The sequence below is a fragment of the Zingiber officinale genome, chromosome 3B, assembly GCF_018446385.1.
Source record: "Zingiber officinale cultivar Zhangliang chromosome 3B, Zo_v1.1, whole genome shotgun sequence".
Classification (NCBI taxonomy): domain Eukaryota; kingdom Viridiplantae; phylum Streptophyta; class Magnoliopsida; order Zingiberales; family Zingiberaceae; genus Zingiber; species Zingiber officinale.
In genome coordinates this window covers 134,131,511-134,145,364 of record NC_055991.1, presented here as the reverse complement: position 1 = coordinate 134,145,364, position 13,854 = coordinate 134,131,511, and the positions used below count along the sequence as shown (strand labels likewise).

General features: G+C 38.7%; 1 protein-coding gene and 2 non-coding genes across 3 annotated transcripts; all 3 read right to left on the bottom strand.

The window, feature by feature from the left end:
- Positions 1 to 9,300: 9,300 nt before the first annotated feature.
- Positions 9,301 to 9,384, bottom strand: TRNAL-CAA. The gene has a single exon. It is a non-coding gene; the product is annotated as a tRNA-Leu (tRNA).
- Positions 9,385 to 11,473: 2,089 nt separating this feature from the next.
- TRNAL-CAA lies at positions 11,474 to 11,557 on the bottom strand. Its single transcript has one exon. It is a non-coding gene; the product is annotated as a tRNA-Leu (tRNA).
- A 367-nt stretch (positions 11,558 to 11,924) lies between these two features.
- LOC121967927 lies at positions 11,925 to 13,834 on the bottom strand. Its single transcript, XM_042518468.1, has 3 exons — positions 13,675 to 13,834; positions 13,483 to 13,544; positions 11,925 to 12,254 (listed from the first exon to the last, which is right to left on the bottom strand). The coding sequence occupies exons 1-3, from the start codon at positions 13,730 to 13,732 to the stop codon at positions 12,135 to 12,137; spliced, it is 240 nt and encodes a 79-aa protein (XP_042374402.1). The 5' UTR covers positions 13,733 to 13,834; the 3' UTR covers positions 11,925 to 12,134.
- Positions 13,835 to 13,854: the final 20 nt, after the last annotated feature.

Below are 13,854 nucleotides of genomic sequence, written 5' to 3'. Positions count from 1 at the left end.
AGCTAGTTAAGTTAAAATGCAAATTAGGCATTTTAATAGCTCAGGTAAATGCATTAGAAGCATTTAAATCAGTAAATTAGTTTATTTTAGCTTATATGGGACTACGGTCCAATGGGTGGGCTCCCACAGTCGCCTCTAGGTTCAGACAACCTAGTTCTAGGTTTAGATAACCTAGATTCAGCAAAATAGTATTAGCTATTTCAGTATTTTATTTTCAGTGGCACTGTATCCATTGGGTTGGACTCCCACAGTCGTCCCTAGGTCTAGATAACCTAGTTAACCCTACTAAATTCGGGACTTGCAAACCCGGGTCTAGTTAGGGATGCGCGCACAGCAAGTACAGTTGCCGAGCCCAAACAGCATGATTATGTATTTTCACTTATTATGAAATAGTTTTCAAAGCTCAAATTAGTTATGTTAGTTGAGTTGGAATTCAGTATCAGTTTAGCTACAGTTTAGCTTATTATATGTTCAGTTCAGTTATCTTTATTGATTCATATGATTAGTTGTCATGCCATGATTGTATGCTTATATGCCATGCCATGTTTAGTTTATTCAGTATACTTAGCATATCTTTTCAAACAGCATGATTTAAAATCATAATTGCATCGTATGCATGTTTTAGTGAGGTAGATGGTTTCTTACTAAGCTTTTTAGCTTACAGATACTATTTTCCTTATACTGCAGATACAGGTAAAAGGAAAATGGACTAGCAGAGGAAGCTGGAGGCCAATGCAGAGATGGTGTGTGTGGCAGGAACTGGAATAAAAGATTCTTAGGGGACTTAGCAAGTTTAAACCGTAAAACTCTTTAGTGTTTTACTTTCATGCACGTTTAGTTGTGTAATACTATGAACCAGTGAACTATGTGTCATGTTAAGTATAGAATACTAGTTTTATGTTATTAGAATGTTTCTCATGTAGTGTATAACTCATATGTGAGATTTTGGCACGCCCAAGTGCTGAAATCAGAGTTTCAGGCTGAAATCAGAATTTCAGGCCGAAATCAGAACTCTGATCGGTCTACAGACCGATCACGGAATGGGTTGTGCCGCTGGATCGGTCAGCTGACCGATCCATGCGCGAATAGAGAGTTGGCCTCTGTTATGGATCGATCAGCCGACCGATCCATTGTGCGAACAGAGATTACCGACGCTCACTGATCGGTCAGCCGACCGATCAGTGCGCTACTGATCGGTCAAGCCGACCGATCAGGGTACTCCTGGATCGGTCGGTAGACCGATCCAGCCGCATACAGAGGCGAGGGAGCATATGGATCGGTCTGCCGACCGATCCAGAGAGTTATTTCCTGCCAGTAGCAAGCTGGATCGATCATGGGATCGATCCGACAGACCAATCGATCTATGGATCGATTGAAGTGCCTGATTATAGCTAGCAGTCCATCCGGGAGGCATAGATTGTCTTCCCTAATATGTGTACAACTCCTAGGTACATTCAGAACACTAAGTTACACTTTACAGCATTTAGTTCAGTAAAATTTTAGATTAGCCAGTTTTCATTCCGCATTAATAGTCCAGCAGAGCATAACTGTAGCGACCGGCCTCGCAGCCTAGTACGTAGGAGGCGGGCCGTTACAGGGTCGACCGATCCAAACGACCATTTGGGTAAGTTTGACAACGCGGCTACACTTCACCAATACACAGATGGGTGAAGTGTCGGGTCTTCCTTACCACGCTCTCTGGCTCCGTTCAACGATGGTTCAGGAGACTGCCGAACGGATCGATACAAAGCTTCAAGGATTTCCGAGCGGCCTTCTTACACCACTTCGCGAGCAGTAGACGCTAGTAAAAAACAAACGTTAGTTTATTTTCTTTGAAGCAAGGACCAAGAGAAACTCTCCGTGCGTATATCCTGCGATTTAACCAAGTAGCTATGGATATCCCCTCGGTCTCATCTGAGACTATGATGAATGCCTTCACCCAGGGGCTCGTCGAGGGAGACTTCTTCTGGTCGCTCATCAGGAAGTCACCCCACGACTACGACCATATGCTCAAGAAGACTAATGAGTATATAGATGTGGAGGAGGCGCAGGCGGCAAAGAGGAAGGAATCACCAGTCGACCCCTCGGTGTCGGCCGAACGGTGACCGCCGAGCGGTCACCAACCACCGAAAGGCCGAGAGCCCAAGGCCGACCTCACCAGGAAACGAGGGTGCATGCCGTGCAGCATGTGGCTTCCGACCGACCAAAGATGTTGAAAGGCAAGGTCTGGACACTCATGTTTTGTTCCTTTCACCAGTTGGCGTCGCACAATGCGCGTGATTGCCGTGGTCTGACGTGAATCACCATACCGGCCCCAAGGGGTTATCGTCGCCAATCTCCATCTCCCAACTGACGACATGAGCATCAATCCGCCGGACGGTGGGAGGATACAAGAAGATCACCCGAGCGACAACGCCATCATCAACGGAGGGAGAGCGTTGGTCATCCCCTAGCTCACGAGCAGAATAGGTCATCCGCTCAGGAGGAGGAGAACAGAAGCAAACCTCTCGGGGGGAAATAAACATCATCACTGGTGGCCCGATCAGTGGTGACTCCAACCGAGCCAGGAAGTCATACGCCCACCGACTGGAGATACATGTAGTAGGCTGCAACCGAGAAAAGGCAAGTGGCCCTGAGATCAACTTCGGGCCTCGGGACCTCGAGGGAGTGGAAGTCCCTCACGATGACGCCCTCGTCATCCGAGCGGTAATCGCTAACTACACTATCCACCGAATTTTTGTTGACACGAGGAGCTCGGTAAACATATTCTTCAAGAAGGCTTTCGACCAACTCCAGATCGACTGAGGCGAGCTACTGCCAATGACGACCCCACTATACGGGTTCACTGGCAACATGGTGCAACCGATCGCCTAGCTAAATTGGTCATATCACTTGGAGAGGAGCCACTCAGGAGGACCATAACCACTAACTTCATCATGGTAAACACCCCCTCAGTCTACAACATTATCTGTTGAACGCCGTGGTTGTTTTGATGTGATCAACCAAGTTGATTAGGTCCTACTATGTGTTTGATCCTTGTGTCTGAGTGTGTAGGAGCTTAAGAGCGTAGGAAGTCGAGCGGAAGACGCAGCTAGCGAGAAGGACGGCATGGGAAGGGAGCCGACGGGCTCAGTGCGTCCGAAGGACGAGAGAGCTGCGGAAGAGTACACCGGTGGGCGAGAAGAACGTGCGCGACGTTCGAGGGGCGTTAAGCCGGGGAGGAAGGCTGCTCGAGGAAAAAGCCGGAAATTGGGTTCAGGTGAGCCCTATTTCGGTTGGCCGCAATCACCCAAGTTTATCGGAGCTTTGGAAGCTGAAACAAAGTCAAAAGGAGCTAAAGAGCTAGCTGTAGGCGCCTTAAAGGAAGTGCTGGAGGCGCCTGCGCAGTCCATCTTGGAGGCGCCTTCAATAAGTGTTGAAGGCACCTTCAACAATGGAGGCCCCTTCAACACTGTTGGAGGCGCTTCCAAGCTGGTCAAAATGATCGTTCGAGCACCGGATAGAATTCTATCCACTCACCGAATTGGAGGTGCCTTGAACCTCATTGGAGGCGCCTTGGACCCTCGGGATAGACTTTCCAGGCGCTATATAAAAGCCCCTGGAGCTAGGAATTAGAAATCTACTTAGTAACCAACTCTGTATTCATTCTTAGCAAATAGTGAGTGCTCTAAGTGTGTAAAAAAGGCTTCTCCGCCTATAGTGAAGGAGACTCTGCTAGTACGATTTCCGACCGCCTTGGATTAACAACCCCCTGAGTTGTAACCAAGTTAAAAGTCTGTCTCTCTTCTATTTCTGCTATTTATTTTTTATTATTGTTGCTATCTGTTTGAGTTGAAAGACGAGGAGGGTATAGTTTTTATTTTTCAGGCAATTCACCCCTCTCTTTCCGGCCTCCGCTGCACCAACATTATCTTGGGTCAATCGACTCTCAATGAGTTCCGAGCAGTAGTTTCAATCTACTGTCAGAAGATCAAGTTCCCGGTAGACGACCGGGTGGGAGAAGTTAGAGGTGATCAGCTAGTCGCTCAACACTGCTATGTTGAGATGGTCAAGACTGAGGCCAGATCCACTCAGAAGGCTCCCAGGCTAGAGGTAAGCACCATCACTGAAAAACAACCTACTCTAGTTTATATGGAGAGAGAGGAAGTGCAAATTCATCCTTGTCGAGCGGAAGCAACAACTTTCATAGCGTCCGATCTAGAAGCTGAATAGAAGGAGGAGTTGATCGCCTGTCTCCAGCAAAACCACGATGTGTTCACGTGGTCGACACACGAGCTCTCCAGAATTTCCCCGAGCGTTGCGCAACATGAACTTCATGTATGATCGGACGCTCGGCTAGTAAAACAAAGGAAGAGAGACTTTAGCGCCGAACAAAATCTGATCATCCGGGCAGAATTAAATAGATAAGTTGCTGGAGGTCTGCCACATACCGGAAGTTCAATTCCTGAGCTGGCTCGCAAATGTAGTGTTGGTCTCCAAGCCGGTAGGGATGACAATGGGTCGGGTTCGGGTCGGATTCTATATCCTCCGTCCCCATACCCATCGGATATCTTCTATACCCATACCCATTAAATGATCGAATATCTTCTATAGTTATAATTTTTTTTTTCTATCCAACTATTATCATTCAACAAAAATATATTAAAATTAACAACCTATTTAAAAAATATATATATATAATTAAAAAATAGATTAAACATCTATATAGTCTCCTCCTAATATCAACAAAAATAGTAAGTTGATTTTGGAAAAAGAAAATTTTCTTTAATATCTGTATATATATTATTTAATCAGGTATTCGGGTCGGGTATCGGGTATTGATAGTCCCTCCATACCCTCCTCCATTCGGGTCGGATGTCGGATCCTCCATCTGGTTCGGATGAAATTGTCATCCCTACAAGCCGGGCAATAAGTAGTGAGTCTGCATCGACTTCCGGGATTAACAAAGCATACCCGAAGGACTTCTACCCACTACCTCAGATTGATTAGATGGTAGACTCCACTGTTGGGGTGCGAACTGATATGCATACTGGACGCCTATCAAGGGTACTACTAGGTGCCGCTCGCTCGGGAAGATCAGGAAAATGTCAGCTTTATTATGGCCGACAGGACATATTGTTACAATGTCATTTCATTTGGATTAAAAAACGTCGGAGCTACCTATCAGAGGCTGATGAATAAAGTATTCCGACGGCAGATCGGCCGTAACATGGAGGTATACGTCGACGACATATTAATCAAATCCCTCCGAACGGCTGACCTATGTGCAGATATCGAGGATACCTGCAAGACACTCTGGACGTACGAGATCAAGCTGAATCCGAACAAATGTCTGTTCGGCGCAAAGAGTGGGTGCTTCCTGGGCTACATCGTCACCGAGCGGGGCATCGAGGCAAATCCTAGCAAAGTAAAAGCACTACAAGATATGTCACCACCCAGAAATTTGAAGGAAGCTCAGCGTCTCATCGGTCGGATAACAACATTGTCTCGGTTCATCTCCAAGTCATCCGACCGAAGCTTACCATTCTTCAAGATATTGCGTCGAGCCACCAAGTTTCAATAGGACCAGGAGTGCGACCGGGTGCTCGAAGAACTTAAGGAATATCTTAACTCATTACCTGTACTAGCTAAGCTAATTGTCGGTGAACCATTCTGAATTTATCTATTCTAGACCGAGCACGTGGTCGACTCGGCACTGGTCAGGCAGAACGGCGAGGAACAATCGGTGTATTTCTTAAGTCATATATGGAAAGACATTGAATCTCGCTACACCGGATCATAATAATTACTCGATGAAGTTGCATGACAATGGCCGAGAGGATTTGGTGGGCCCACTGTCCATTCCAACTAAATTTCCACTACTAAATTTGAAAGGGGCGCTCTGGAATGGAGCATGAATGAATTTATTGAAGGGGTTCGAATCTCGGCAAAGTCGAGATAAATATCTCCTTTATGTGCTAGTCATTATTCTAAAAGCTAGTAGTCAGAGACGGAGCCACCCAGAAATTGTCCTGGGCTATACCCAGCCCAACCCTGCCTAAGTACAACATCAAGGGAAAGAAAAGTAATCGATTGATTCTCGCACACAAGTAAATACAACAGTTTAGAAACAAAAAAAAAAGAAAAGGAGGTTAGTGTTACTTCTTCTTTAGCTTACGATGGCAAGCAAGCAACAGTGATGAGTCGGTAGGCTTTGACAATGTTCAGCGGCGGTGGATCACTGGATCTTGCTGCTATGCTCATCAGAAAACAAAGGAAGAGAATTAGAGTCGGCTATTGTGGATTGGGAGAAAAAAAAGAAACTAAATGGAAGAAGAGAAGAGCACTATTGTTGTTGCTCTTGTTAAACAACATGACAAGTGAAACATGTTGCTTAAGGCTTGAAGTAAACTTGGAAGAAACTTGTTGTTGAGCTGTTGGCCGTCATGCTGGAAGATGGCTGCTGCTGTGGTTAAAAGAGGGCAGCAAGTTGCTGCTTTTGTTGTTGAGAAAGGGCAACAACAACTGCTATTCGAGATGAAGGATGACAGAGCAGCTAGGGTTACTATGGTTGAGAAGAGGAGAGTTGGGGAGGGAAAGAGTGGCTGGAAGAAGAAAAAGAAATAGCAAGGTTGCTGTTGTCATCGAAGAAGAACATAGCAAAGGCTACACTTGGGAAAACCAGAGAAAAGAAAAGAGAAGGAAGAAAAGAAGGGAAGAAAAAGAAGAGAAGAAGTCAACATTGTGAGGCGGTGAGGATGGTTGTGGCTGCTGGTACGTGGAGAGCAAAAGGTGAAAAAAAAAAGTATCAAAAAAATAACCTAAGTCAGTTTTAATCAATCCATGTATTTAGTCTGATTACAATTTAACTAAATTATATTTAAATCATCTCCAATTTAAATTAATATAATTTTTTATTTAGGTGTCTATCGATGGATTTAGATTTTAATTTAATTTTTTTATACAATAAGATGATAATATGCTCACGTGAAATTAACTCAAACCTTTTCTATGATATACTTGACGGATTCAATCAACTTAAACTCAGCCTAATCCATCTTGAATTTCTAGATCCGTCCTTGCTAGTAGTCATCCGTGATTTACCTTTTCCGTGTTGGTTCTGAGATGAATTGATGAGGGTGCTGGAATGAACGTATTCACTTTTATACCACCATGAATGAATTCATTGAATCGACAACTCAACAAATTATAGTTTCGACATGAGATCACATACAAGAACTTAGCCCTCTTCTTTTGTCTGTTAAATTTTCAATCAACATTAAAGAATATTTTATTATTAATAAAAGTTGCATTGTACAATTTAAATCTTTATATTAGCTCTCACTCACCAATAGGATAAGGACACCTAGATTATTATATCATCGTCGTCATCATTAATTAACCTAATTAATGTAATTTGACTCAAGTGCTTTCTAAGTACATTGGACAGTTAACTAACCAAAATCATTTAGTTGTCACTGTGAATAGAAATACAAAAATCATTTAGTTGTCACTGTGAATAGAAATACACTCTAGATAGATAGATTTACATATTTATATTTAGAAAGAAAGAGTAATTATTAATTTGAATAGAAGTACACTCAAAATATTTAATGATTTTTTTATTTATACTCATCATCGCACGTGCACAGTTCATGTGCACGTGTACAGTTCGTGTAATATGTTATGAGCAATGATATACTCAAGGAAAAAAATTTAAAGAAAAGTTTAAGGATAGACACATAAAGTTATGACCCATCATTTCATTTTTTTTTTAGGTTCCATCATTTTATGTGTCTATCTTTGAATTTTTCCTTAAATTTTTTTTACTTGAACATATCATTTTTCATATAATAATTTGGTAAAGCTCTGCTAGGCCCTACACACGTACTATATGTGCAATATAATAATTTGATAAGGATGAGCTAAATCTTCAATAGTAAGTTACTACAACAGATTTTTTTGGACAGAGATCCTCTAGTCCCGGATCTCTTACTAATCCTGATCCTTTATTTATTTATTGATTGGATGAGTTGGATTCCATCTGTTTAACAGGTGGGGTTTAATCCACCCATCTAATGAATGAATAGGACTTCCTCTGATCCAGAAAATCTGTCCTTAGACTTTTCTTCCTAAAAAATTTAATGACGTTTCATAAAAAAAAAATAATTTAATATTATATTTTATAGAAGAAGAATAAATTTAATATCACATTTTATTTTAGTTAAAAAATTATGAAAAATATATTTTTTAATGTCACTAATCCAAGATATTTATAATGTACATTTTTCATATAAAATAATTAAAGAAAATTATTATTAAATCTTAAAATTATTTTTAGTATGAAAAGAATAATATTAACATAATTTTATTTTTAGTTTCAATTAGTTATTAAAGATACATATTCTTAATAAAATAATAAGATAAAAAATACTCCAATACATAAAACTCATGTCATGTGATGTCAGAATGTTATTATATACAATTTTATCTTACATTTTATAAAAATTTATTTTCATAATCCAAACTCGTAATTTTTTTATGTAATAAAATAATAGCTTGAACGTTGTGCGCTCTCCTTAAAAGGTAAGATAATTAATTATTTTCCTTAACAATTTTTAAGATATAAATATTTTAATTTTTTATTGCTAAAATAGAATAGTATTTGAGTCACATTTAAACTTGAAAATAAAGGATAAATTCAATGAAAAATAAAAGAGCGAAGGTATACAAAAAATGTTAGAAAGTCCTCACAAATTTCAAAAATTGCGTTCACCACCTTATTTTAATATATTTCTTAGTCGACGTGGTGGCGTATAAGTCAATATGCACGGGGGAATCGATTAGTATACACAAATGAAAAGGAAGAGTAAACTTATTCATGAAAGTTTGACCTTGACTTAAATTAGATGTATATATTTCGATTAAGAAATAAAGTTAAGATGACAATTGATATCAGTCCTTTTTCTTTATTTTTTACATTTTAAAAAGTGTTTTTTTTAATTCTCTATGAGAAAAGTGAGGAAGTGTCAGTAAAATAGGGAACCAAAAGAAACAATACAAAATTACACTTACACCCCTACAAATTAAGCATGAGAAAATAATACAAGATAAAAAATTTGACTAATGTTTGTCAAAATAACGTTCAATATTTGCAATTACCCCATATAAAAATTTAAAGAAATGATATTCATCTAGAAAATTTTTATGTGTTTATCCTTAAGAATTTTCTAGATGAATATCATAGCTCAAAAATTTAATATTAAATTTAAAAATGACATTTTCGAAAATTTGGATTTTAGAAAGGAAAAAGATAATGTCTGTCAGAAGTGGGATTTGAACCCACGCTCTCTCACGAGAACCAGAACTTGAGTCTGGCGCCTTAGACCACTCGGCCATCCTGACACATATTTTACAAAAGCTTACATTTTAATTTAAATCTGGGACCAGGCTGATTAATTTTCACAAACAATGCAAGAGTAGAGGTGCAACCGAGCCAAACCTAACCGAACTCTTGAATATTTGAGTTTGACTCATTTATAATCAAACCGAGCTCGAACTTTATTTAATGAATATACTTATAGCTCACGAGTTTATTCGAGCTTTTATCAAACTTAAATGAACTTAATAAATATAAATTTAAAATTTAAATATTCATAAAAATTAAATTATATATTTAGAAAAATTATAATATTTTTATTAAAATTTATAATTTTATTTTAATAAATAAATTTAATATATTTATCTATATTTTTCATAAGTAGAGTGTAAAATCTATAAATTCAATATCAAAACTATTATTTTTTCATTTAAAAGTTATTCATGAGTTTACTAATGTTCACGAACTAACGAACCGAATATTGTAAAGCTTGAGCTTGATTTATTTATCTTAACGAACCTCATTAAATGAGCTCAAATAAATTTTTATCGAATTAATTTTCGAATAATTCATGAACGGCTTGATTCATTTATACCCTAGGCAAGAGTGAACATGCATGCAACGATCATTGTCCGGTACATATATAGTTTGGTCATTCCGTGAGGCTGCTCATTAGATTTTATCTATCATTGTTTTGTCCGCATATGGATTTTTCATGCTTTTGTTTTTCCACGCTAAATAAGTTTCATTGTCGTAGATACAAGGAGTGAGGTCCAAATTGAAATTATAAATCAAATTATATTTATCTGATGAGCGGCTTAGCTAATAATCTCAAATTATCGATCTTGAAGATTAGATAGAGTTGCTAGGTAGTATGGAAGATGGTTGCTCTCATATCACCGAATCCGAGTCCCAGCTGACTCCGAGTGCCAAGCGCTAAGTCAACCAAATGCTTTGAGTCGAGGAGAAGTCACAGTATCACCTGAGTGCGAAGTACTCAAGCATGGAGCATCAGGTACTCGGAAGTAATCTCGAGTGGATTTTTGAGTGCAATCGAGTCGAGATGTAAGTCACCGGAGTTAATGCTAAGTGCAGCTGAGTCGGGACTCATGTCGCCTGAGTAGATGCCGAGTGTAGCCGAGTCAGGAATAGAAGATACAGAGCACTCGGGAAATAATCCCAAGTCGATGTCACAACTAAGTTAGGAATGAGATCGCTTAATTATCTAAATCATGAAGAAACGATGTTGAGATATGCATATTACGTAGTATCCTTAAACAAGATTCACCTCACTTTTAACTGTGCTTTGAGGTTGTCTAGGTCATCTGTTTCCCATGATATAACAGTAAACCATGATCCTCAGCAAACACTGATGGTTATGATAAACTAAGAGATACCTAAAGGCTATCACAAGTGGATCTGCTGAGTGGATGCATGACAAAGGAAAAACAATGAGAAAACGTAGGTAGACAGAGATCACTTTTCTTGCACACTCCACTCAAGATCTCACCATTTAATGCCTTTACTCACCTAGATCAAAATGCCAGGAGGTTTTGGATATGTTGTTAACATTAGTTAATATATCCGTTATTCACTTGAGTAGGTAGAAAATTTAAATTTGAGCGGCAAAATATTAGTTCGTTCGCTTGGATAAATTTCGATGATGCAAGTCATGCTCACACATGAGTCAACTTAAATTAGTGTCTTGGATTTGTACTCCCTTGTGCGTCCACGCGTGAGAGAGCTCCTTCATCCTTTCCATCTCTTTTTTTTTTCATTCGCTCGCCTCAGCGCCCCGTCAATCCGTCCCTAGGCCAAAATGAAAGAGATAAATCTCATTTGCAATGGAGTCTCCTTCATCCTTTCCATCTCTTTTTTTCATTCACTTGTCTCAGATGACTACTAACTATTAATACAACTACCAAAATATGAGAGGGAGGTATGTTTGACACATCAAATTTTGATCTAAGATCTCATGTCGCAATATCCTATGGGTTAACTAATGTTGCGTCAAAATAACGTTCAATGTTTGCAATTACCCCATATAAAAATTTAATATTAAATTTAAAATGACATTTTCGAAAAGTTGGATTTTAGAAAGGAAAAAACATAAAATGTCAGAAGTGGGATTTGAACCCACGCTCTCTCACGAGAACCAGAACTTGAGTCTGGCGCCTTAGACCACTCGGCCATCCTGACCCATTTTTCAAAAAAGCTTATTTTTTTATTTACTGTTATATTAAGATAAACCATATTAAATTTAAACATCATTTTTCACTATACATTACATCAACTACAATAAATTTTTTATTATCTTTATTTTTCTATTATTTTCTTCTCTATTTTACTTTTATTATTATTATTATTTTTATATATCTATTTTTTATTATTCAATTTAAATTTAAAAAATAGATAGGATTGTTGATGTAAAATAAAGTTTACATAAAATATATAATTTAAAGTAAATTATGTATTTAAAAAAATTGACATGGATGGATGCTGTAATACTTTTGATCACTAGATCATTCTGACTTTTGAGGACTCTACAAGATTGTATGTAAAAGCCTTTTAACGGCAATCCAGCCAAACACTTGGATTCAAAATTCAAATTCGTGCGAATTACACACCACTCGAGTCTCTAAGAAACATAGCAAGATTTAATTTTGCAGTTGTTCAGTGAAAAGAACGATACAAGTTCTAGCTAAACTCGCATGATACATGGTTCAAATTGCTGGCATCTGCTCATGTAATCAAGCCTCTACATTCAAATGGTTGCCTATTTGTCAAGTTCCATGGCTTGGGCTGCTTTAGCCTTGGCCAAGTTGGATAATTTGGTTTTCACCTTCCCAACTCGAAACCTTCCTTTGTTCCTCCTTTTCATGGCAGAACCATCTACCTATATAAGTTGAATTAAAGCAAACAAAAGGTAAGTAAAATTCAAGGAAAGAACGATTCAAGTTAAAAACAGCCAAATAAATACAAGTTCCAGATTTTAGAACAGAAAAAAAAAATGTCATTTGTTCCTTCATTTCAGGCAACCTTCATTTACCTCCTCAGTAGCTGTGTCAAAATGGGGCATTTCGACCTGAACCGGTACTTTTGTCGATCTTGTATAAATATTTCTAAAAACAAAGTGTCGAATTCTTAGATCCACATCTGTATTAGTATCCAGGCAGAGGCTTCAGCCTGAATACATCTGCCTTTTCCTTATTCCCTACAATGCAAGGTTATATCTATCATAGTGCTATAAAACAAATCCAGTCAGTATACTGTAATTGGCTTATAGCACTGGAAACCATAAAATGTAATTTTGTTTCGTGTCAGTCTGCACAAGCGAAAGAGTTTATTCCACCCGCTGACCAACACGAAACATCTCACGTTGCTTCCATGCCAAGGTCTAGCCAGAGGGGTTCTTTGAGGCATGCAAGGTTTCATCCGGTGAAGAGTAAAGAATCTAAAAGTTCTGATCCTGTATAAAATAAGGAGTCCAAACAGAAGGAATTGACAGATTGATGTTCATAAGCTTGAAGAACTTTAGCCCGGTGAAGAGTAAAGAATCTAAAAGTTCTGATCCTGTATAAAATAAGGAGTCCAAACAGAAGGAATTGACAGATTGATGCTCATAAGGTTGAAGAACTTTAGCCCCATTTCAGCCGTTTATTGCTTGGGCGATACTGAATCGAAAATTGCTTGGCCATAACATTCCCAACAATTTCAAAATGACTTTAAGCATTTAGGTATTTGTTCACTTTTGACTCTGGTGCCCCACACCAATGTATAACAAGAACAGTTAAAATTATATTCCATCATAAAACCAAACTGAAATAGAAATGTAGAATCAGTAAGCCTAAAGTGATTCTGCAGTAAACCTCTGAGGGCTCTCAAATTGATGTTCTTGTTTCAAATCAAATCTCAGGTCAAAAACAAAATATCAGAGTCGTATGACTGTATGAGCTTTAGGTTCTCCACGCATAGAACCGAGTTTTGATCCAAAAGAGTTCATGATTAAAAGAAATACATTTTCAAACAATGTTAATGAAAAAGAAGAGATAATGACTTTAAGAAGTTAAAAAGCCAACGATAAATTGAAAGAAAAAAAATGCAATCTTAGTGAAGAGGCACACCTTCATATTGTTCTTTTTAGCTTGTAGCTTCTTCTCTTTCTTCTCCCTTTCTTCCTTTTCTCCTGATCGTAAGTTCAACACACACAGAAGGCATAGAACACAGTCAACGTACAAAGAACACGGGAAAAAGGCGAAGGGAGAAAAGGAAGGAGAGGCATTTGTGAAAAATAACGAGGAGGGCAAAAATCTCACTTTTGAGGTCGAATTCGTGCTGTTTCTTCCGCTTCGCCAAGTTGTTCTTCTTCGACATTTCTCCCTCTCTCTCTCTCTCTCTCGCTGCAAGTTCGAAACCCTAGCTGTTGAGGAGTAAGCGAGGAAGGGGCGTGATATAAAATCTGGCCAACATGTCGTTGCTTAAGTCGTGACTGAAGT